The sequence below is a fragment of the Aulonocara stuartgranti genome, assembly GCF_965226115.1.
Source record: "Aulonocara stuartgranti genome assembly, chromosome: 13".
Taxonomy (NCBI): domain Eukaryota; kingdom Metazoa; phylum Chordata; class Actinopteri; order Cichliformes; family Cichlidae; genus Aulonocara; species Aulonocara stuartgranti.
The window spans coordinates 21,475,317-21,501,184 of record NC_138949.1 but is presented as its reverse complement, the minus strand read 5'-3'; the positions used below and the strand labels follow the sequence as shown (position 1 = coordinate 21,501,184).

The following is a 25,868-nucleotide window of genomic DNA, read 5'->3' as shown; positions in this document are numbered from 1 at the left end:
GAAGAGGAAGTCCGAGAGATTAGGACTAAGATGTGACAGGGAGGAAAGTGGATCTGGATGGAGCTCAATAGGTCCTGTTAGTCTGTTCCAGTGTGTTCGGTGTTGTATTGGGTCCTAATGATGACCGTGTGGAAGGCAGGGGCCCAGCGTGTGTGTGCGGGTGGGATAGAGAATGAGACATGAATTAATATCAAACCGCAGGAAATCATGTCATCGTGTTAACACGCTGAAATCAAGCTCAAGCGATCCACCACTTTTAGCATTCCATTTCAATTTTCTGAAAGATTTGATATGACAGTTTTAGCACTCCCCACTGCAGTGCAGATGTGCCACTAATTCAGAAACAGACACACCTCCTTCAATAAATGAGTCCTTATAGAAGTGTCATCCTGTTAAACCATTTTTATTGGTTTGTCTCACATGAGCAGGAGAGGATCATTGTTCACTGCAGACGTGGTTGCCGGTTGCTGGCGTGGTCAAGGTTTGGTCACTTAAACTCGCACTCCTCTAATGAAATGAAACATCTCTTCATATATATTTTTTAATATATTCCAGCTGGTCGCTGCATGGTAGAAAGAACAGCCCTGTTTTTCTTCTTTTTAAATTTTTTTCCCCCCCTTTACTTTAAAGTATCGATCGCAGTGCTGAACAAGCAGAGGAGTGTTTTTTATTGTAAATCAATACTGATCGATCTGCAGCCTGGGTGTTGAATATGGATCAATATCACACCAGGCTGTGGAGGAGATCTGATTTCAATTGGCAAGAGAAGCCCACAGCAGGTTTCCATCAAGCGGTAATTCAAGACATGGGAACATAAGTCAGATGGATTGATATAGACTAGCCAGGACCTTTCTTGCCACTGAACCAGCACAAGGAAATTTCTGTCATATATCATTAACGCAGTTGGGGCAGGCAGTAAAAAAAAGATGGGGAGCAGAGTACCTCAGTGACCCTCAATGAAGAGCTTTGGTCAAACACTAAAAAAATATGCCATTATTACTGTGAACTTTATGATTTTTATAAATAAAACCCAGAATAGAAAAACAACTGAAACAGTAAAAGCTGAATATCTACTCTCTGTGCACACACACACACCACAGTGTGGTCATATTCTGCAGAACTCCTGGTACTGATTATGCAGAGGTCAAGCTGAGATGCATACTGTAAGCTGTTATTAATTTACTGAACAAATGTCCTGCAGGAAAATCTGGTGCATGGTGAAATGTTTTTAGTACACTTATCACGGGGTCGATCTTTATTAAACCTGCACATTTGTTTAATTTACCACAGAAATGAGACACAAAATATCATTTAACAGCGCGCGTGTGTTGCAGAGGAGCATCGAGCATGTGTGTATGGTAAAAAAGCTGGTCACCTGGTTCATTCATCACTTGTTTGTGATTCCTGAACAGAGAGGCACTGTTCCAAATGACAGCATTGTAAAACAATAAAAACAGAGCTATAGTTAGAAATAACTTGTCACTTTTAATAAATGACACTGGTTCAGGGTTCTTTCTCTGGGGCTTCTCCTCCGATACATCCCAGGCACCCCTGGGGCCAACAGAGCAGCCAGCAGACCAGCTCGTTTCCCCGAGGTAACTGATGACCCTATCCCTGAATTCCCCCCATCTTTGTCCTGTGACCTCACACCAGCGGGAGCAGGACCATGTCCGATGAAATCTTCAGACTGCTTCCCATCCTAATCTAGCCTGTGTCACACTACAAATTGCTACATTCAGAAAATGGAAAAAGATTGCGGCGGTGGTGGAGGGAGGGACTGACAGAGGTAGGGAAAAAAGGAAGGATGGGCAGGGAGGGGGAGCAGAGGAGTGTGCATCGACAACCAGTCCCCTAAGAAAAATACTTGAGGAAAGAACGACTCGGGAGATCCCAACATGGAATCACATCTCAGCGAACATATTGATCTGATTTACAAAACCTCCACTCTAATGCGAAACAAATGGCGTGGGCGTGAACTGGTACTTAACCATAAAACCCCAGCATTACTCCGTCTCCGATGAAATACCACATATATCCCTCACCAGGGCCTAATGTGCTGTTTTACGGCCAGATACGACTGAGGTTGACCCAACAGTTTGTTTGACAATTAGGGGAAACCTAATAAGGATTGAATGGGAGTAAGAACATGCCAAGAGAAAGAAAGGAGACTCTTTTTCAACTGAAAAAATAGCACAAAAAAGGAAAAAGAAAAAAAAACACACACACATAGGTCTGAGTGACCTAAATGTGATTCACAGAATCGGGAGCTGTTCGACAAAGATCTTGCGTCATTAATGCTTTAAGGAACCAAACAACATCATCACAACAGCTACAAAGTTTAATTATAAAGGAGAGCTGCTAAATATTTGAGAAAGAGTGGCATGTTTTATTTACCTCAGATTTAATTTCAATAATGTAGGATTTTCACCACGGTGGCTTATTGCAGCAGTGTGTCGGGGAACAGTGAATAAATCTCGATAGAGTGTTTTCGCTCATAATATCAAAATAAATGATCGCTCCGCAGCTGGACATGAAAACTATGGAAAAACAAGTCGGCGAATAAAGATGGCAAACTTTAACAACATATAAAGACATACACCAAAAAAAAAACAAAAAAACAAGTGAATAAATAAATATAAAATCTTTGATAACCTTTTCTTACTCCTCTTCGGCTTGTGTGTGTGTGTGTGTGTGTGTGTGTGTGTGTGTGTGTGTGTGTGTGTGTGTGTGTAACTGTGTGTAACTGTGTGTAACTGTGTGTATACAAGGTCCAGTGTTGCTCTTGGCCCAGCATTCATCCCATCACCCCAGCTCTGGCCTTGTTTCTGTCAGCAGTGAACCAGGGGAGTAAAAAGTGGAGGGGGTGGGTGGTTCGGGCAGCTAGAGAAGGAGAGAGGAAGAGAAGGAAAGAGGGAAAGAGAAGGGGGGTGGGGTTGGAGGGGGGGAGGGGTTGTCTCAATGGACAGATGGACTGCTCTTTCTCAACACATGTGGAACCATGTTTCGTCTTTCACTGCCGTCAAGCTGGAGCCGAATCCGTCGCTCTGTTGGCCCGCGCCACTTTCGTACTGCACACCTCTCTCTTTAGCACAGCACACACACACACACACACACACGCGAGTGTGTGCACACACTCAGAGATGCAGGTACACACACAAAACACATGCACACACGCCACACAAACATCTCCGTCTTTCTCTGCACACATGTTAAAGTCATCACCCCTGCTCAGCGCTAGTAAAACACAACACCCCCGGCTTCTCTGCTGTTGTCAAGTCTTGCCATTAGCTGATGCCACTGGGGAATCCTACCCTAGTGAGGTGGGTCTCCCTCGGGAACGTCAGGCACCACGTTACATTCAGCCGCCACTCATGTGAACCCAAACATGTGAGCATAATTTGGAAAATATCATTTATACTGTGCGTCTTTGTACGTGTCTTGACATTTACAAACTGCGATAAAACCGACATGAGGGAGGAGGGAATAGAAAACAGGGCGAGTATAATTTGAGGTAATGTTTTGCTTAGTGAACAGTATTACCCAATCCTGGATGTTGGAGCACTGGGAAGGAGGTTCTGGCTCTGGGGCTGCAGAGAGGGTCTGGGTTTCATTTCTCGGCAAGTGCAAGCCAAAGGAGGGCTGCCAAGTACAGCTTTCACTCTCAACACTTCCTGCTCTTCCTACTCTGGCTCGGGAGGAGACAGGCTTCACTCAAACATCACGTCGACTTAGGCAGGGGTGGCCAGTTTATTCTCCCATTTCTCAATGGGCGTGAAAAACTCACATCTGTCACACGAATTACACCAAACACAGCCATAAATCCAACAGCAAGATGGATATTTTATTAAGCCGCAAATAATAAGACATTTGCAGGTGTTTGCATGCGTGTGTAAATATAATAACAGAGCATTTCCTATACATGTTAACAGCTTTAAATGACTCACTGTAAAATCTAAAGAGCCCACAGCTCAGTGGTATAATGTTAAAAAGAGAAATAAAAGTAACACCTGCAGCAATCAACTCTAAATCAAAACAACAGTGACCCTATCCACTGCATCATTTTCATTATGGATGGTGGGATGGTGTTAGATTAACACTACCTACCGAGTGCCATCTTAATTGCCCCTCTGCAGATGCAGTGAAAACATGTCATTTAGGCACTTCATAAACAGACTTCTCTTTGCAGGTTATCAAGTCAGCCGCTCAGTGAAAACACACCCTCTTTTCCAATGCTGATGTGCAATTAAAATGGTTTTAGAAATCCTCTTTGACAGTCCAGGGCTTAGCCAAAAATGTAAATGACATTAAAGGAGACAATGAATTTAATTTTGCTTAATGTCCCCTTTCGCTGATTCTCATTTACATCACATTTCCACATAAAGGGCTGACCTTATAAATACTGGCATTTGTTCAGCTTTTGGAGGTAATCACGGTTTTGCACAAACCAGATGGGAGCGCACAAATTTTCCGATTTGTTTCTTAGAAGGCCGAGGGAACCACATGCGAGACGTTCTAAGGCTGCGGTCTTTTGTTTCTGGTAAACAACTTGACAACAAGTCAAGTGCACTCTGGGAAATGACCTCGTAGGTGTTCCACAAATGAACGATAACGCAAAGTCATTTAGAAAATACAGGCTCACTAATGAGGGACATAACAGAAAGCTAAGCAAAATCTACATTAGGCAAAAATTTAATTGCATTAACACACGAACAGGTGCGGTGAGGCCTTTATAAATGAGCTAAATGAATAAAAGCCTCCCACAGCACAACCATGTGTGCTGACCAAAAAAAAAAGAGAGAGAAAGAAAGAGACAAGGGGAAAAATAAGGGGAAAAAACAAGTCAATGTCATGAATTATTCAGTGGCTGGGCTGCACTCCAAAGGTCAGTGCTCTTTGACCTTTGTGACAGGAAGTGAAAGGGAGGGCCGTAGCCGCTGGAATAAATGAAGCTGACATGTTTAGATATGGTCCAGAATCTGTTGGTGAATGGCAGCGTAAACTCACACACCTTAAAAAAAATCCAAATTCATACACACATTTGCCGCTTGTCTGTTTCAATGCTACTTGCATAAATTGCTCGAGATCCCTGTGTAAAATGTGACCTTTGAACCCTGACAGTCAGAATGAGTCATTTTCTCTCCTCTTTCAACAACATGTGCCGTCTTATTACAAAATCCATGTGTAAGCCGGAACAATGTATCTAATCTTTCACACAAGAGAGGACAAAGTCAATATGCAAGAGAGTGAAGGCAGATACCCAACCAGAGGAGTCACCGTAAATTGAGTTATGTTTGGCTATATGTGTACTGTAAATGGGAAAACCATCTAATCAGATATTGGGTGCCTCATCACTATATTTCTAAAGACTTAAATTACCAGTTAAATCAGCCTACACTCCCACTTACTTTAAAGGACCATTAACTTATAAATGTGACAACTGTAGCACTGCTGGATTTATAAATGAGACATAGCAAAGTGTACAGCTATGCAATCATAGCAACAATGCTACAATTAGTGGCTGTTTCCTTTATTTAACAAGCACGGACTGACTTACTTTTTTTTTTTTTTTAGTTTCTGGTTTGATGTCTGAAGAAAGGAAAAAGAGTGCTCATGCTCTTAACAGTGAATCGACTTTTTTGTAGAGCAAAATACAAACTGACTTTTGCAAAAGACACTGAAACTTTAGTAGCACATATAAACCCACCCAAATGCAGCAAAAATAGGGCCTTTCTTCATCCAAAAATTAATATGAATTATGCAAGGGCATCAAATGTAAGTGCTGAAATATTTAAAGACCAAGCAGTGCTGAAACTTTGTGACAGCTGTTGGGCCTATATCTAACCAACTTTTTTTTTTTTTTAAAGAGAATCCTTCCTCTTCAAAAATCTGAGTGAAAATCTGTATCAAAACTCTGAGAGAAAATAGGGTAAACAGATGTCTGGCTTGACCGCAGGAAAATAGGACACATTTGGAATGATAAGTTTCCCAAACTCCGTTGGATATGCCAGATCCATGGGAATGCCAGTTAATGTCTTGCTAGATGCCAGCTAGCTGTGTGCGCTTTCCCCTCTTACCATCTGGGAAAATGTTACAGAGAATGAACGCCATCAATGATTCACTCCAAATCTGTTTCTTAAGGTTCGGCCATGCTACTGTTTCTCTGGGAAATGTGGCAGTGCTAGCTGGTTTTCATACTGTAATTGTAGACAGATGAGACGTGCCTGATTCAACAATCAAACCTCTCCTCTAGGTTTATGTCACTCAACTATGTTCTACTCAATTGGAAATAATCAGTTTCTGCCAGCAGCGACCGCAGCACAGGTGCCTGTAATGATGTGCATGAGAAAATGACAGATGTAACAGAAATGGCTGTAAAACATGGAAGCTTTAACAGAAAAGCTTACCCATATGCACAGCGGGAAAAGTCAAGTAATTGCAGTAAATAAGCTTACATAGCAAGCCTACAGTGTGCTCTGGCCGTGTCCGTAACTCTTGCTAAACCCTGCAACCTTTCACAAGCACCCCTCTCTGCGAGCCTCCTTCAGTCACTGGGAACCTGTGTGGGTCTGTTAGGGTGAGCTGACGGGCTCATAGTTACGACATGGAGACAATGGGAGGGTCTAATGAGGAACATATGCTTTTGTGTTTCAACAGAGCTGCTCATTGTGCAAGGAAAGGGATACTCTACTCCTATTCAGACTCGTCACAATGAAAATCCGAGCCCTCCCTGAGCCAGTTGAGCTTACAATATCCATCCGCTTCTTTCTTCCCTGTTCTTTTTTTCCCACCCCTCTTCTTGACTTTAATTCTCCATGCATTCATTTTGCTTATTGTACTTAAGTTACATGTTTTGTCCCGCAGATTGAAGAACAATGGCGTGCGAAACTCTAAACAGTAAAAGGCAGCAGAGCAGCACAAAGCAAACATGAAAGCGGCGGAAATCAGGAGACGTAGACGTCTCAAGTTATATGTTAATGTTTGCACTATCGCTGTCACTATTGTAAGGAACAAATGCACCTGACTAATGAATTAAGAAATCCTTGCAATCCGGCGAGAAAAAAAAAGGAAAAAGCTATACTCTTACGATGCCCTAAAAAAACCCTCAATAGTTTTCTTGTACTTGCATTGAAATACATTCAGCCACAGCAACAGCATGAACGACATACAAGCAGCACGCGTGTGTGTTTGAGGATGTGCATGCGTGTGTGTGGGTGTCTGTCTGTCTGCGTTTGTGTCCTTGTCTGAGTGTGCATCTGCGTTTATCTACATGTGTGTCTTTGTGAGCTTGACTTCAGACAGCAGTAGCTCTGGTAATCCATCCAGGCTCCCAGGGCAGCCAGCTCCTACTTCCTGATGCATGAGAAGCCGCTGGAGTGGAGTGGCAGCAACAACTGCTCAGCCCTATTTGATTACTAATAAGAGAGTTGTCCCCTCTGTCAGATACCAGGCATTCTCCACTAAGCAAACAGTGATTCCAGCTAGTCAAACATTAGCATTGCTGTCTCTCCCTACTACGTGGTGAGAGTTACATTGAGATCGACGCTCAAACTACACCCCCTACCTCACCTCTATAGCCACCGAACACACATAAGCACAAAAGCGCGCACACCCTCGTACCACCAACCTAAACATATTCACATTGACCAAGACCTATAGTTTCACAGTGTGAGGGAAAATGTCAACGCCTGGAAGAAGGCCATTTATTCTCCCACTTTATAAAGTGATGAAGGTAATATAAAAGTGGCAGATAACTAGCCTGAAGGTGCAGAACAAAACAGCAGACATAAAATGTTTATCCCTCCTAAAACAAAGCTTTAATGGCACCTAGCTCACAGCTAACTTGAACGAAGGAAACAGTCAATGAAAAACAACTATTGACAGTGTAAGCATCACTGTCATAAACAAAGAAAGGAAGCCAGCCAAATAAATGCGAAGTTGCCTAAGCTAATTAGGTGTATTCCCAGCATGATCCTCTAGTGATTGAACCACCTGTGACTGAACAAACCCTATCCAGGTGGTGACCGCCCCTCAGTGCACAGGTACTTGGGAAAGACACCCCTCAGCCACTCACACAGAGTCACCCACAGTTCCCACACTGTGGGCTGTAAGATGCAAGTCAGCCCAACTGGGCCGTCTGGTACAGCGGGAGGGGACTAATTTGTTCACTAGCTCATCCGTGTGCCTGCTCATCCACTCAGTCACTCATGCATTTAGTCAGTCTGACGCTCACTCATTCACTTACTCATTCCCTGTTCGCAAACACAGAAAAGGAAAAAGCTGCACACGGCCTACCTGTCAATGATCACTGGGTCTGAGGGAGTCTCGTTCCTGTTTCCACAGCTTTTCTTGTCACAGCATCGGCTACAAAAACATAGAAAAGTGTGTTACAGGGCAAGCGATACTTTGCACAATAAATACAAATAAATAAATAATGCACAAAAAAAAAAAAAACATGCATGTATTACGCGTATCTGAGTGCTTTTGATATGGGGGGTAAAAATTACCATGAGATTTCCTTCACTCAATCTATCCTTTCCATTGATGCTGATGGCTGATAAAAATGGTGAAAACAACATGTTGTGTTGTTTGGCTTAGTGTTGGAGGGGAGGGGAGTGGGGATTGGGCCAGGAGGCAGGGGAGTCACTTTTCACAGCTTCAGCTTTTGTTTACCTCTAATTGCCAAGCTGCTATTTCTGAGGGAGATGCAAGGTGCCACCCTCAACCAATATTTCTGCGGGGCATTTATCAATTATGGCCTCAAAAGCACTAATCTATCTTCCACCACATGTTTCAACCATCTCCTCCCTAAGCCTATAGCTAGCTGCCTTTCACTTCTTTGATTGGGACTGGAAAAAAAAAAAACAGCAAAAATAAACAAATACATCATCCCAGCTTCCATTTGAAATGAAAACATATAAACATATGTGAATAAGATTGATTTATGCCATATGGTGCAGAAAAGGGAAAACAAAGATTTTGTGCAAAGCTACTGTCAGTCAAGCACACGCTATTTAAATATCCCTGATTTACATGACTTTCTAGAAGCAATAATAAAAAAGTGTTTTATGGCTGCAAAGTACTGAGAAAAAATATATAATTCAAAAACTAGTTTATTACACGGCTAAAATAAAATATGCTTTAATTAGATAATATATCAAAAGAATATTCTCGTTATGTATATCTTCTTATGTGATAATAGGCAGCAGTTGTAGTAGTTGTTTTATTCAGCAGCAAAATGCACTTCCCTTTGGAAAAAAAAATATATTACCTCTCGAGCACGACCATATTCAATGTGTCACAAATAAGTGATGGATGCTTGTATAAATTGAGCGTGAGTGATGAGTTTATGCATGGAAAAAGACAAATCATTCTCAGCTCTCATGCTGCACTTGCTCTCAACCAGTAACTTGAACAATGCACCGGTGCAACAAAGGAGCGGTTAACCGACAGTATCCGAATTCAATGTTCACAAAGCTCATGCTGAGCTCAACAATAACAACAAAAGGCGTTTTTCCTTTTAGTATCAATGACACCGCTGAATAGCAGCGCAATATGAGTGGAGATTTATGTGGTTAAATGACACTAAAAGGCTTGCTGATCATTGTTGACAGGTGGGATCAACTGAGAATTGAGTACAAAAAAAAAAAAGATGCATAGCATGCAGCATTAATGCATAACAGAAGACACATTGTCCCTGGCATGCTGATATATAATTCTTAAAATATAAAAACAAACTAAAAGATTAAAAAAAACAAAACCACAACTTATGTACTTTGTCACTGAGTGTTTATTACACATTCAGTTCCCCTTCACTGGAAAAGACAGTTCATTTTCACTGTCATATTCATATCAAAGTTGAATCACATCATATCAAAGTTAGAAATGACAGCAGCTCTCTCTCGCTCTGTGGCTGCTGAAGGACCACAGGACAGTTTTGGCTCGCTGCATCACATCATGAGTGTCAAAACTTATTGAAGGGGAGGGAATTACTTTTTGCTTGAATCTGCAAAATGGACAGAGCAGGAAAATAACGCTTACCTGCACATAATTTCATGAGTAAGAAGAACTCTGCACATTTCTGGATTCTTGTCTTGACCCTCATAAACTATGGCCTTTGAAACAAAATGAGATGGAAATAAAGTGAAAACACAGCCGTCGTTTTCAACACACACATCAAGAAAACTCTTGAACTGGCAAATAATTAGGCTACTGTTTAACAAAATAAATCAGGGCATGAACACACGTGATGTTAGAGCAACACAATATAACAGATGAGACCAAATACTGAATAGGAAATGTGGTTCAAATAATCCCAGCATTCCCCTGTGCTGTAAATTATACTGATTTCTATAAACATAAATGACTGTCTAAATTTAACTCTTAAAAAATGCACAAATATCAACTGCTTCTACATTTTTGTGGCAGCAATAGTAAAAATTTATATAAAAATAAAAGTAGCAATCCATATATTTAATAATAATCATAAACTGTATTTTTTATTAATCTGGATAATATGTGGCACAGACAGACAGAGGAAGAGAGAGGGGGGGGGAGACAGAGGGATTTTCATAAGGAGAGATCCAATAGAAGTGTCATCAATATGCTTATAATCTGGGGATATTTGGGGGAAAGTGTTAATGGGCAATCTGTTGTTTATTTTGAGCCGCTAACAATGATCTTTCTGTGGATAAAAAGCGGTGTCTGGCGGTACGGTTGAGTAATTTTTGAGCATTGGCTGAAACAGATGGCGTGGAGCTATCAGTTCTGCCGCTCTTCTCTCCCTCCCTCGATCCCTCCCTCCTTCTACCATTTCTAAGGATAGACACTTTACTCCCTCGTACGCTGAACCGGCACCGAGTGTAAATGCAAAGCAAAGCAACAAATTATAAAGAAAATATTGCACATAATGCCAAAAAAATCTACATATATATATATATATATATATAATAAAAAAAACCTGATAGGTTGCATTTAATTTTTACGTTCTGTTTGCCTAGAATGAAATTTGTATTTTTTGCCCCTGACTCTCTTTATGCCAACAGGAAAGAATGACTTTGAAAAAGTGACATATCTGAACCAGGTCGCATCACTCTCTCTCGCTTCTAAAAGCTGTCCTACTTGACCTGCTGTGGGGTTTTTTTCCTCCCCTCTCTTCTTTTTTTCGGGGGAACCAGGCGATTATCTATATTGGTTTGATTTATGTAGCTATTTGCAGCTGTAGAAACAGAAATCCATAAATTGCTTGTTCTGCGTCATTGACTCGGATCATTCGCACAGGAATGTTGTCTGTGACCAGTGGTCCAGGCTTCACGGCTCTATTCAGGAGGCTGAGGCTCTAGCTAAATCCTCTGTTTAATAATAAAACACGATATGGAGAGACGAAAGCGTGGCGTCTAATTTTATTTTCCCTAATCATAATTAAGTTCGGTAATCTAAAAAAAAACAAAAAAAATACTCATAAGCATTTTTGGGGGTTTATTTTTACGCTATGAAAGCCATTCACGTGTTTACACCTGAGCAGAATTTTTTAAATGTCTATTTTTATAAATATAACATTTAAAGCAATTTTTTTTTTAAAAAATGTTTAGACCGTCACCTCTGACTCTTTGCAGGAAAAGTCAAATCGGATCATATGGAGCAGAGGTAGTGTTTAAATTTTAATGCTGGACAAACTGAACCTACAAAAAAAAAGACTCAACTCTGGCGAAGAGAAATTGACTTTAGGGTCTTGCAATATGATATGGTCAAACGTAAACAGTCAAAATGGAAGCTGTCTCTTCTGATTCCATCTGTAATTTGATTTTTATTTTGTGCCACAACTGCATTTTGCAAGCAGATTTTTTTTCTTTTTTCTTTTTAGAAAACCGAGAAGTGTGTCTATGTATCTCAGGGGTGACGATTTACACGCCATGTTAAGATTTTGTTTGGCTTTTTTTTTATGTTTTTTTCCTCCCCCACTTGTGAACCGTGGAGTTTGCACTGTGCGCAGAAACAAGTGTAACAGCAGCAGCTTACCTGCTTCGTCATGGAATCGATTAACCGTATGTAAAGATCCTGTTCTGTTCTGACGCCTGGGGAGAGAAAAAGAGGAGCACTTTTACATTTTTAAGGAATTGTGGGTAATGAATTTATGAAAATAAATAATAATAAAACCCTCAAAAAAAGAGAAAAAAGAAAAAAAAACTTTTCATTAAAATCTAAGAGTTCAGATAGTGATTATAATTTTATAATATTATTATTATTATTATTATTATTATTATTATTATTATTATTACATGTGGTTTTACGCACACAGACAAACTCACTGATAGATTTTCACGTTTTTAAAAATATTAAAGACAGTTTCACTCACCGTTACTGTACAATAACTGTAGTTTGTAATGTATCCCATTGTTAGTTTTTTCACTGGTTGGTTCCTGCAGAAAACAACAGTTTGTGAAAATCAGCAATCAGAAAAACAACTGCCCATCACCACCACATGTCTATGCGTTTAAAAATAAATTCAGAGTTTTGGTGCTAAAGAAGAGAAACGGCTTTAGATGCTAAAATGACCCTCTGTCATCAAGGAATTGAATTTTTCCTTTTTTCCTTTTTTTCTTTTTAAAGAAAATCAATATTACACGTGACTTCCCCTTAGTAACCCATTGCCCATTTCTGAGTACATAATTTCGATACATGTGCTGATTATGTAGAGAGGTGCATGTATTCTAAAATACACCGCTTACTTTTTCTTTCTCCACAAAGTCCACAAAAGCTGTCCTTTCGATCTCCACGGGCTGACCCTGTCTGTCATACAGCGCCAGGACGAAATGGAAAAAATTGGATTTTCTGAGGTTGGAAGGGGGCTGCTTTTCATAATGTGCCCGTGCCAAGCCGACACCGCTGCGGGGAGAAAACAAGAGACCATCTCGGTTAAGCACCGGACACCGGGGATACTAGATGATGGAGAAGCTGATGGAAACATTGGAGATGCAGAAGCACGCTTGAGTACGGGGGAGATTTCTTGATTTGTCACAATAATGGGTAATCTGATGTAATGAAAGAAGGGAAAGCCGAAGGGGGGGCATTTATTGGGAGACCGTAATTGATACAGAGTATTCAGGGGATTGAGGGGTCGATATGATGAGGAGGGAATGCGTGAGAAAAATCAGATGCTTTTTGGCATGCGTACCTTTGGGCGGCTGTGTTTGCATCCACCACCCCAGCTGTGTGCATCCAGGAGCGGACCGAGTTCAGTCCACCCAGCGGTTCCTCCTTCATCGTCGTCCCACCCCGCGGTATAGTTTCCTGAATCCCAAACATTTAGGACAATTTGCGTGAAAAAGAGCCTCCTGCGAAATTAGGCAAATAAACGTCCAAGCGTGTTATCCTTCAGGGTTTTTTTTTTTTCACGGGATAAGTAGCGAGAGCCGATTCAGACTTGCGAGGGAAAACCCGGTCCACAGGTCTTGCCTCCCTCTTCAGTCCGTCCGATGTGAACAATTCTCAAAGTGCTGTACTTAGTTAGAGCGGTATCCACAGACTGGAAAAGTGAATTGTTCAATAGACAAGATTTTTTTGTGTTGCTATTGTTCCTCTGTTTTTTTTTTCTTTTTCTTTTTTTTTTGTGCTATTCACAGAAAAATCGATGGCAGTTGTTTGTGTTTGTGGGTGATGCTGCTCTCAAAGTGCCCACATCCCTGAAGCACCGCATCCAAAACCTTCAGGACTTCTTGTTGAATAAAAAACCCACTCCTGAAAAGGTGCTGCTGCTTCTCCACAAGACAAACACAGGCAAAGGCTGATCACCAGTGGAGGTGTTCCTAGTACACAGGAGAGGTGGATAAGGGGCCCTTTCGCGTCGTGCAGGATGGATGGGAACATGCAAAACTAAGCCCTCTTTCCCCGAGGACTGAAATCTTTCCCGGGAGCCAAAACTCTAAACCCACGGGAGAGGCGCTGTCAGAATATGACGCTGAAGGGGCGTGGTTTTGACCATATATGGAGCTCTGACGGTTCCTGTCAGGCAGTGGCGCTCCACTGTACGGGTACAGCCCTATAGTGCAGCAGCTTGAGAACACTCATTCGCTCCACTTTTCCTCTTGCTTAGGCCCTATATGTGGTGAGTTTGATTTTTTTAATGATATGGAAAATTCAACCGGGTGTAACCATCACACATAATGAGGAGGAAAATAATAATAATAATAAAATAATCATAATAATAATACATAACAATTATTCGGAATTCAGTGCTTATTATTTTTAGCTGGCCTACCGATTGCAATTTCCGTGATTAGTTTTATTATAATGGATTAAAATTAATAGCATTTCATATATTTATTCGATTAAATTTTTTAACACCATTACAAATTGACTTGATGAGACCGTTTGTTCACTGACGTATCGAAAGCATCTCAGTGTCTGTGAGATTAAAGGCCATAAATCATATTTCAATAAGAGCAGATTATGTTTCTTCATAAAATTGATATATATTCTATTTCGTATTGTGATCGCGTGCTGTGGGTTATGTTATTGTAATTAAGGTGTAATTAACACAACGCGGAAATCATAAAATCACACATGATTATAAATATTTTAATTTACATTAACTTTTCATTGATCATTTTTTTTTAACAACAGGTATTTGACTCATTTGTTTCGCTGGGGCAGTCGGGCAGGGTTTTTTTTTTTATGTTTTAGTTTTTGCGCACAAAATCCAAAAAAGGGAGCAAAGTTTGGAAATCAGACGGAGTTTTTCAGCATCTTTGTTATTAATGTCAAAACAAATCAGTCACATCGCGGTGCCATTTACTGCAGATAAAGTCAGGTCTTTTGACCTCTTTTATAGATTAAAAATCAGAGTCGGTGTCTCATGACATTAAACAAACTTCGGGAAATCCATGGTTCTATGTCTTCCGCATTTAATGCACGCCATGTACCTAATAATCAGAAACATCTTAATCATTTTTAAAGAGCCAACTGCCTACATGTCCGACTCCGTCCGAGAGGGACAAGCAAGCAATTCGGTTCATTAGTGGTGAAAGGGGGGAGAGGATGAAGGAGAGAGGGGAGGGTGCGAGGAAGAGAGATGTGTGCTATATCCTGAGCAATCTATCTAGCTGGTGCAGAGGGTTAATAGCTGCTGCCAAAGATAAGTGAATTATAAGCTGTTGCTTTCACCTCTACACAATCTATTGCCAAATTGCCCAGTTACAAAACCAGGTTGTAGATTTTTTTTTAAACTTTTTATTTTTGTTTTTATTTTTTATTTTTTTTAGAGAACTCAAAGTTTAAATTTGTGGGGAGGGGAGGATATGAGAATGAAATCAAATGGGTGCTCTTTGTTAATTGTATTTTTCCCCCTTAGATGAAACAAATCGAGACGCGTGCTGCAAATGTTTTGTCTGTTCTACCGAGATTGCAAATATCTTTTTTGCACAGAACTCACTGTGCTTTTTGCACAGTTTCAAGTCGCTTATTAGAACTTAACCCCTGATTACACGCACCGAGGCGATTTAAATCTGATTATCAAATTAGGAGACTTTGAGACAAATCCTCTTAGATCTGATACTGTTGACTGGAGAGGGAAAATGGATCTCCACACCCGTCACGTAGGTAACGATGCTGTCCTGAAAGGGAGTTTTAAACCGTATTTGACAACAAATGCAGCTGCCCCGCTATTTCAGAAGATATTAAAGGAAAATGAATGCAAATCTGTGTGCAGGAGCCATCTGGACGTGGAGAGAGGGAGTCAGCTGCTCCACACACTGAGGCGCGGAGCCTGAATCCGTCTCAGCTCATTCTGTGGGATCATCTGCGTGGTGGGCTTACACCGTGGAAAATGCGCTCTCCATCATTAGGTGAAATGTTAGCATCAAAATAAAAGAAATGTTGATCCCCGTTTGTTTTAGTGGTTGCATGCATGAAAACTTTGCACGGGCGTGGAATTAGACCATCTCAGTCACATTTTCTTTTTATTACCCACCCCCTCCCCCACTCTCCTTAAGAGATTTTTTTTAAATCCACTTTTTTCAACAGCGTGCTAGAGGTAAGTGATGGGTGACAGAGAAGGGGAAACAATTGCAAACTATTTCATCTTGGCCGCATTAAGCCAGCCTGAATGCTCGTATAAATGACCGGCTGATAACACGGGGGCCCTGTTATCTCACTCTTTCTATTCAGTGATCACAATGAGTGAACCCCCAAAGATTTGGACCTGACCACTGATATAAAACCAAACTCCTCGGGACGCGTGGTTTCCACTCAAAAAAAAATGTTACAGGGTGACTTTAGAAGACCTCCCGTCTCGACGGGACGAGGGTGACGTCTTCTTTTTTGTGTGCGTGTGTCTATGTGTGTGTGTGTGAATTTACGGGGCGAGGCCCTCATGATCTCCTTAAATTTGCATGTAAATGGCGACATCAGCCTATACGCGTGCCAGGGGCCAGCGGGCCTCCCAGATGTCAAGGCAAAGTCAATCAGCCGGCCGCTGCCCAGCTGTCCATCGATGCACTTTATTGGGACAACACTTTCATTATGCTCACCTGCATTGTTTCCTAATGGATTGATTGGTAAAAAGCGAAGTGAAGGAAATTTTATTAGCACCCACCAAGCAAGTTTCCTCACGGCTTTATCGCAGAGGTTGTTTTAAAGTGATCTTTTTCCCCCTTCTCCTTCTTCTTCTTTTTTTCGATTAAATATTTATCAAGTACGCCCACAGTTAGGCATTATTCCAAATTCCATACGGAACAAATAGGCAATCAGCCCACTTACTGTTTACAGCTAACATCGCCTGTTCCGTTGTTTAGAGCTACAATATTTTGTGAAAATATTTGAAGTTGAAATTTAAGTTACACCGCGCAAAGAAAACTAATTTAGGGAGCTTCAGCCTACAGCCTTTGTTTAAAATTTCTGTCACTTGTAGCTGAATTAGAAAAGATTAACTCCAGCTGATGCTTGTGCGTTGACAATTTTCTCATGAGTAGGGAGGAAAAAAATACACATCACTTATATCAGTTTCCCCCATCAGTTTTAATTAAATTACCAAATAGCTTGATTCCGCATCACATATATATAAAAAAAAAACCTTCAGTGCAAACTTTAGTTATTACAACTTATCGGCCTAATAAATGCACGCCTAAAATTCGATATCTCATATTAAAACATGGTTTTCACGATATTTTTTAATTATTGTAGTTAGAAAAAAAATCAAACGGCCAAGAGTGATGAGATCAATCATGAAGGCTGTTCGTGTCAAGTTGGAGCTAATAGACGGACAGCGCCCCTCGTTGGTTACACTTGAGATCATGGAGTCGATATGAGGCAGCTGTGTTGTTCAGTGACAAGATAGCAAAATCTCAAGTTTGGTTTATATGTAACTGCTTCCCCACTGCCCCACGAGCTACATTTTCTTTTTTCAAATTCAGGTACTATTTTAAAAAGCAACAGAATTATTTTTAAAATAATAAAAAAAAATTTTTTTTATTTTTCTTTGTCATCTCGCACACTAGAATAAGAAAAAATAACAGATGTTTGAAGGGCTAAAAAAATTAAGGAAAGAATGTTTTTTATGTATTATTATTATTATTATTATTATTATTATTATTATTATTATTATTATTATTATTATTATTTCTGATGTGTTTATTGTGTGTCTGAAATAAACATTATTTGACAATGTGCTGGTGTGACCTCACGTTTCGTCACTAACTTCTGTCAGAGTGTTCATGTTAATTGTGTGCAGTGGTGAGTTCTGTCAAGGGCATTGCCCGTGCGCACAATTTGCATTTCCATTCTGCTGTGGAAATGATGAGAGAGTTTCTGCGCGGTTTAGAGCCTCGCGGCGCAGTCTGTGGGCGAATTACATTTAAAGAAGGCGAGAGAAATTAAATAAGAAACCGAGACCACTTCAGGGCTATTAACATCTAAAATATCCCCTGGAAATTTAGACCAAAATACACATGACCAAATACCCAGGATACCTTCGCTCTTAACACAGCCCTGGTCTTGATTGTGTCCATCACTGTTTTGTAGGCCTATCTAAAATTCTTTATTTAAAAAAAAAAAAAGTTATCACGCCGCCTCACATTTCTCAGTGGCGATGATGGAAGTGAGGCAAATTTGATTATGCAGCTCTAAATCGGAACATATTAACTTAATATATAGGCGCCCTACTGCCAAACAGACTGTGACACTCAGAAAAATGGGTGCAAAAATCCGACTTTAAAGGTCAGTTTAAAAAAAAAAACCCTCATCAGTAAGTATGATGTGGGCACATGTTGCATCGGGGAAAGTGGCCTCCAAAAGAGGAGGCATCAGCTTTAACCTTGTTCCTTTTTTTTCTTATTTTTTTTAGAGCGCCTGTGCATGCATGACCAAAGAGGCAGCAGCCTTTCCCTCAGTACTCCAGAGACCTTTAATTTGCCTGTTGACCCCAGGATGGAGGTGTTGCCAACTCACAGTGATACTACCTCACCCACAAGAGACTAATAATTCTCAAGTTACTTACATCAAAATATATATTTTCAACATGTTGCATCAGTGCCTCTAATTCGTTTTTCTCCTTTAGGGGCTGCCATTATAAAGGAGATACATATTTGATGGCAACTGGCAAGTCTACAAATGCATTTTGATTTTAGTCAGATTATTAATATCGGACTGTGTTACTATTAACAGAAATGTTAATTATGATGTCAAGACAGAGGGAGTCAAGGTGAAAGCTGCACAGCAATAGCTAAAAATAATCCATGCCAGCCAGAGTACAGTATGATCCTGCAGAGGAGTGTTACTGGCAAGGGACCTTTTTGCTGCAACAAAGAGGTGGAAAAGAGGAAGTAAATGAATTAGAGTACAAGCCAGATTTTGTCTTTGTTTCATCCACACTTGTCCTGTCCCTATTTTCCAACCTCTCCCTTTTCCTTGCTATTGGAAGTGCTGCAAATTGTATAATGCTGGTCTTTGTTCTACAGAGTCAAGCCACATGAATAGCCGTCCTGAGCACACACAAAAACACACTGACAAACTGATCATCTTAAAAAAGCAACGCCCTGGTGCTCACTTGGCCTACTTTCCACGGCAGCACTGGGACGTGGGAAGAGGAATAGAATTCAGGGGAGGATGTTCTTGCACTCTGGGAAACATTCAGTATAGCAAGTGTGATGCACATAAACATAGCCTTTGCATTGTCAACCTTAGACCGTATTTGCCCCAGATAACTAGTCCCCATGTGCTAGACTATTCTCTTTGACTTTGCAATTGAAATCCTGAGAAGATTATGCCAAAGCTAAAAGAGGCAAACTCTGGGGTGGGATTTCAATTGTCAATTCCTGTTGGATTTTATAGCATTATGACATATAGTACACCATCTGTTACGCTTCCCGTGACTAGGTCTACATCTGCACAAGTGGAGCTTATTGATGTGAACATCAGTACAACTAAGACCTGGTTTTTGAATGGACAGCAATTTTCAATCACCGATATTTTTCTCCTGAATCCCGTTTAACACAGATGTATGACTAAGTAGCGGGGTCTCTAGCTTACAAAACACCAGAGCAAATTAAAAAGGTGCAGGAAAGTAACCACTCCTAACTTTAGCTAAACAGACTTCCTGGAGCGCTAGATAATCTGGGGCTTCTATGTACACCGCCTAACCAAATGTCGACATCTGTGAGGGTGTGCATAAAGAAAAGCTCCTCAGAGAAACGGGGGATAATAATCTTAGTTCCCCTCACCTTCAGCTTGCCCATAGGGGTTTAAAAGGGAGATGAAGAAATCCTATGTAAACATGCCAAGTCAAATTTTCACTTGAAATGTGACATAAAGGCAAAGGGCAACCTTGGTGCATCGCTAATGTGCTTCCACGCATGAGTTTTCCAGTGCCCCTGGATGTAAACAATTGATGTATTCAGTCTGTGGTTTGAACACTGACTCACTGTGCACACTTAATATGTTTGAGCATCTTCTTAGCCATCACTGTACATTTAGTGCATAGGTGAAGAGCCCAAAAGAAGTCAACACAAAGCCTGTACACAATCAGAATCTCTGTACTCAATAGCTGCATGAAAGTGAGTTTTGCTCTCCTGAGAAACATACAAAGTTTGAGCATCTGTTCCATCATGTAGTCTTTGTTGAGAAATTAAATATTGAACTGATCTAGTGTACCATGAATGTTTCACTCACATAGTGATTAGACAGACTGGAGAGGCAAGACATCGCAGCACTTTACTCTCTACTTTCATATACTGTATTTGTTGGTCTTGCCTTTAAGTGTTTCACGCGCCAGATTGTGTTGTTGTTATGGAAAATGTTTTTTAATGTTGCGTCAATTATACTTAGCATGCATGTGTAACTCGACACAAAAGTAAATTCATATGCATGCTACGTATGTGCACAAACGCAATCATCCTCAGTCTGATAATTGCTGTATAGTGTAGTCCAGCTGAAGCAATATAATTGGAAAAAAGAGAAAAACATAAATTAGAGTTTTGGTTTTATGATTCAATTATGAACTTGGCAGCATCTGTTTTTTCATACTTTTATGTTATTGTGAATATGGAGAAAATACTGATTGGTTTTCTTGTCGCATCTCAGAATAAAGGGCGTCTCTTTTATAGTTTCTCATCCCTTACTCCAAATCAACAATTGTCTCTCGGGAGAGTCCCAAATGATGTTTCCTGACATAAACATTTTGGATTATAATGGGCAGACCAAGCCAACGTGCAAGCAGGAGAAGGAAACAGTATCATCACAGAGATCATAAAATGGTGTCGTGAGTAGTCTTTTGTCCAGGACCATAGGAGAGTTCTGTTGCTAAAGGGAAGGACAAAAGCAGAAGGCGCCACGGGTATAAGGTTCCCCTGAGCAACAATACTGAAAGTTTCAACTTGCAGCACATGGGTGTAACTTTAACTGGAATACTGTGGATCAAAGACTCACAAACAAAGTGGGTGGAAATGCTGAAGGAGTGTCTGTGCTCAAGTGAAGGACAGGTTCACTAGAGAGAAAGCGGGAGCGACAATTTCTGAAACACAGACCAGGCAATCAAGGCTAATTACTGAGCCCGTGTTTTGTGAACTCAAAGGGCAGCATGATTCAATTAACAAAACCGATGTGTATTATAATTCTGAAAAGCAAAATTACCTCTGTCGACAACACGCTTATCAGATATAAAACAAAAGCAAATTCAAATTAAACTGAACAGTTTTAAATGTGTTTCTGCTTCGTGCGCTTTAATAAGGAAGAGTGCACACAGTCGATTTTGTATTGCATCTCAAACATTCATTCCGCACTCTTGTCTTCACCTGTCAGCTTTTAGAGAGTGGGAGAATTATTCAGTTCTGCTTCTTTAAATAAAAAACACAGCCTTGAAATTTGTGAGGCTTAAGGCAATTCATCAGGTTAGATCAGTACAATGTGGATGTGTAACCTTTACACTGCACTGGAACCTGCACATACAAGTGTTATGAAAGGTCCCCGTGGCACTCTGCTCTTCTGACATGGATTTGAAGACTTGCCACTTTATTAGCTGCTAAGCCCCCACTACTTGTTCTATATAGTGGAGGCCTATGTTATGAGCTGGGATCTCATTGTCTAGCGTTATTAGAGGTAGAGTCTGCAGCGCTCTCTTGTCTCCCCTCGAGAGTAGCCTGACTATTTGAAAGGAAGCTACAAGTGCAATTTAACCCATCTTATTTACAATACGATCTCTTACAAGGACATCATCGCAGCAAGGATTCACATATAATACATCTCTACAATGTGCTTCTTTCCTGTTTTGATTGTTTCAGGAGAGTTGTTTGACGCTCAATTGAGCCCTAAGAAGAAAAAAAATCTCTGAATGTGTCAAGTTAGAGCAGACACAAACTTTAGTCAACAACACTAGTCCGGTTTTGTATTTTTCAAAAATACTTCACATAAGATTTATGCACAACAACAAGTGTTTTCTGCTTAAAGGTCAAAAGAGTTAATAAATAAAAAAGAGTGGGTATGGGGTTCTTAATGATAGCATTAACATCGTGTCTGGGAAAACAAGCTGTTTGTGATCATCACTTTTGTCACCAACGCACACGCACACACACCCCCTCCAAAATGGAAATGATCTGTTGGCACTGAATAATAAGTGCCATAGTGCCATCTAGTGCACAAATTTGCACACTGAAGAATGACAGTCCCTGTATGTAAAACATACACTACATACTGCAGCGTACATGCAAAGGTACAGGGCTTAAGGGCTACTTGTGATTATGATAAAGGATGGTGTACTGTTTTCACTGATCGCTTGTGTGCTTCAGTGTGAGTTTCAGCTACACTAAATGACCACACTGAAAATTTCCACTCATAGGGGAAATAAACAAGGAGACAAAGGTTTGTCTTAGAAGCCAGGTCTTTGACAACCCGCGGCTGTGGCAAGCCGCAAGGATAATCTCCTTCAGACAATGAGACGATGTTGAAGGCTGTGCATGCAAATTATACTCTGCCATCTAAATTACAAAGACATACACAGACCTCAAGTCATCAGGCCTCATATCTCACTCATCTGGCCTCCTGGCTGTTAGGTTGCCAGAGGATACTATAGAGACAACAGAACAGAAATAATAAGAAAAAACACATGAGCCAAAACAAGAGTCTTGAATAATTGATTGTGTTTGTCTTTTGCTGTTTGTGTGTGAGAGTGTGTGTTTGAGTGAGAGCGAGAGTGTGTGTGTGTTAGGACTCAGGGTCTGGACAGAGCTTATGCCCCTGAGCAGAGCAGACACATCCACTGGCCAATGGTTTGTGTTAAAAACTGTCTGATTGACCAAATGTGGGGGAAGGGTATGTTTGTGCGTGCCGGGCAAAAATGAATGTGCATGGGTATTTATGTTCATGACTGTGTGTGTAAATTCAAAGAGAAATAGGTGAGGATAGTAGCTGCGATGTGTGTGATTTTTGGCAAACTAAACCTGGGCATGATTAGCTCATGTTGAAATCAGCGCTGGTTTTGTATTCAGTAACATGGGAATAAGATGAAGTAAAGATTTCCAGGATAACAAACGCTTTTTGTTAAACGGGCCAGGAATAGGTGTGTTGTAAGATGTTAAAAAGTCAATATACCTTCATTTTGTCTGTGCTGGTAATGAGCCATATTTTCTGGGGAAAATGGCTGCTTCTCCGGAGGCACCATGTCTACTGAATGTGGCCCTGATCCTGGATAAAACAGAAGGCTCACCAATCAATCTCTCCAGGTTGCCCACAGCCAGAGAAAGCAGCTGCACCACATGTTTGCCTTGCGCGATAGCGACAAGTTAACATACGGGCAGCACAGTAACCATCCACAAGCAGCCTCTAGCTGTCTTATAATGAATTCCCACAGGGATGGGGAACTATCAGAGTCAGTGGTGTTACTGGAGGCTCGGAATAAAGTCAACACCTCTCCTTATACCTGATGAAGCTACGGCACGGCAGCACACTCACACACATAGTCACAGCCACAACGCTCGACTCGTACAAACGTGAACATTTCGAATGCACACAACGATTAAGCTGTACAGTTTATTAAATCATAAATTAGGCTGCATTCGGGCATTACATGTTCACGCAATGATGGTGAACAGAAACTGCTTGCTTTTAATAATGCAGTCTTATCGGGACAGCAGTTTTGTTTAATTCAATGTATAACACGTTATAAAGAGACATTTTAAATTAACGAAAAATCGCCATTCAGCATTTTCTTTAATTTTTTAAAAGCCCTATTTTTCATTCTGATTTGGACATCAGTGTGGCGTCTACACCCACACACCTACTGCTTTCAAATCATGATGTGTTTGTACTGTATTCACAAAGTAATGACTGACACAGTGGTCCACTTAGTCAAACATTTAAGCAATCAAAGTACAAAACACAACAAACCCATTTGGTGCACAGGGCTCGACACGTAGAAGTCAAGGGTGTTTTAAAAGGTTTAAGCGGTTGTTAAAATAATGATGGTTTTATGAAACACTGGTGGACCATCTTTTGTTAATTTAAAGCTAAATGCCCTCACATCTACTAACTGCAAATGAGATCAATACACAAGCTGGTGCTGTAGAGTTTCTCTGGTAAACTGACATTAGTCAACTGCATTTCAGACAGCACTTTCAGAAAATGCATAAATTACACCCATTATGTATTCATATGTGGAATAATGTTAAACTGAGTGAGCAAGAAAAGTGCAATGCAGTCCATGTAGATAGATAGATAGATAGATAGATAGATAGATAGATAGATAGATAGATAGATAGATAGATAGATAGATAGATAGATAGATAGATAGATAGATAGATAGATAGATAGATAGATAGATAGATCAAAGTATTTCCTCTGGTAGCGTTCCAGAAACTTTCAGAATCAATGCCAAGGAGTACTGCAGTTGTTCTGGTGGCAGGTGTTGACCCAACACCTTATAAGAACATTTAATTTTATGCTATATCTGTATAAATATCTCTACAGACAAATATATAGATATGTCTGTACCTGTATAGATAGTTAAATATAGATATATAGGTGTACTGAGAAAGAGAGTGAGGGAGTGAGAGAGTCTTCCTAACCTCCAGGCCTCTGCTCTGCTTCTTCCCGTGGGACTCTGCGTGAGTGATGAGACGATGTGTAGCTTGGGAGAAGGTTTTGGTGGGATTTGGCCCAGGTCTTCGAGGGTACATCGTTTTTATTCTCTTGCCACCTCCTGGACAATGTGCAGCTGCAAAAACCAAATATAAACTATGGGGAAAATACATATATATATATATATAATCAAACTTCAAGTCAGTGCAAGTGATGAGTTGGCTTCAAAAACACACGCTATGATAGCTGAATAAAAACAAGCTTTAGACTATGCTTTTTCATATCTGCTTATTGGCATTTATCCACTGAACTGTGTATATATATCACCATATGTATTTAATTAAAAAAAATACATCATCTACGGCAGTTTTTTCTGTATGCACTACATCACACTGCAGACAATCTATTTAAAAAATAAATACACAGCATATTTTTTTGTTGGTTCTGTGTAAAATACCTAAAACATTATTTTGTAGCTTGAAAAAATCACACTGAGTATTTGAAATAATATCAAATTAACCTAATATACTTTGAACCATTATCTAAGTTACCTTTGTTTGGTCATAGAAAACTGAAATTGCATGTGCAGAATTACCAGTTTTAGCCAATAAAACTAATTTTAAAAGCTCACTTACATTGTTGTGAAATTCTCTCATAGATTTAAATTCTGGATTCTTTGAGTGGCAGGCTTCTTTCTAATAACACTGGCTTGCATTTGTTTTCACTGGACTTGTCAGACTCTTTTTACCTTTATCTTCGTGAAGAAATATAACAATAGAAAAGGATACAGACTAAAATAAAGACTGAAAACTATATAGTGGATGCGAAGTACACTGAATTTTCTCAGTTTTGCCGCTAGATGTCACCGATTGACCATCCAATACAGGCTGAGGTGCTACATGTTGTCACTATAATTCAAAGTGACGCTTTACTCAAAATCACACTTTGCATGTAAAATATGAAAAATTAAAAAAAAAATTTAAATGTCAAAAAACGTTTAACATGCAAACAAAATGTGTTTAACTCGTATTCATGGGCTGCTATGCAAATCATTTTAATTAAACATATTTGCTCTGTGGATATATGCCTGAAAAAAATGTAGATTTTCTTAGTTGTTTTTGCATGTGTAGCTGTTTATTTCAGTCACAGTGAAAATAACCAGGCGGGGATGTGTAAATTGTATTTGTCCTGCTTATTAGTGGGCAGCTAAATAGAATTTAAACTCCTCAATAACCATATATGTAAAACATGCAATTCATCGAAACAAAGCTGGGTGGATATAAAATCCAGTGAAAATGCACATTTACTGATAT

At 40.1% G+C, this 25,868-nt stretch overlaps 1 protein-coding gene and 1 long non-coding RNA gene across 9 annotated transcripts in view; one reads left to right on the top strand and one right to left on the bottom strand.

Annotated features, from left to right (window-relative positions):
• The window catches only part of LOC309720160 (transcription factor COE3), a 67,623-nt gene extending 53,752 nt beyond the window's left edge, over positions 1–13,871 (bottom strand). For 3 of the 8 annotated variants that reach the window (XM_082556783.1, XM_082556785.1, XM_082556786.1), the window contains exons 1-6: positions 13,172–13,870; positions 12,726–12,882; positions 12,353–12,416; positions 12,016–12,071; positions 10,039–10,112; positions 8,293–8,361 (exon numbers count right to left, since the gene is read on the bottom strand). In XM_082556783.1, coding sequence (XP_082412909.1) covers positions 8,293–8,361; positions 10,039–10,112; positions 12,016–12,071; positions 12,353–12,416; positions 12,726–12,882; positions 13,172–13,302 — 551 coding nt within the window. In that variant the 5' untranslated portion in view covers positions 13,303–13,870. Of the gene's footprint in view, positions 1–8,292; positions 8,362–10,038; positions 10,113–12,015; positions 12,072–12,352; positions 12,417–12,725; positions 12,883–13,171 lie in introns of all 8 variants that reach the window. The other 5 variants (XM_082556787.1, XM_082556789.1, XM_082556790.1 and 2 more) reach the window with 3 other exon arrangements.
• A 132-nt stretch (positions 13,872–14,003) lies between these two features.
• Positions 14,004–20,588, top strand: LOC309720161. The gene is made up of 3 exons (XR_014280425.1): positions 14,004–14,101; positions 15,704–15,839; positions 18,335–20,588. It is a non-coding gene; the product is annotated as an uncharacterized lncRNA (long non-coding RNA).
• Positions 20,589–25,868: the final 5,280 nt, after the last annotated feature.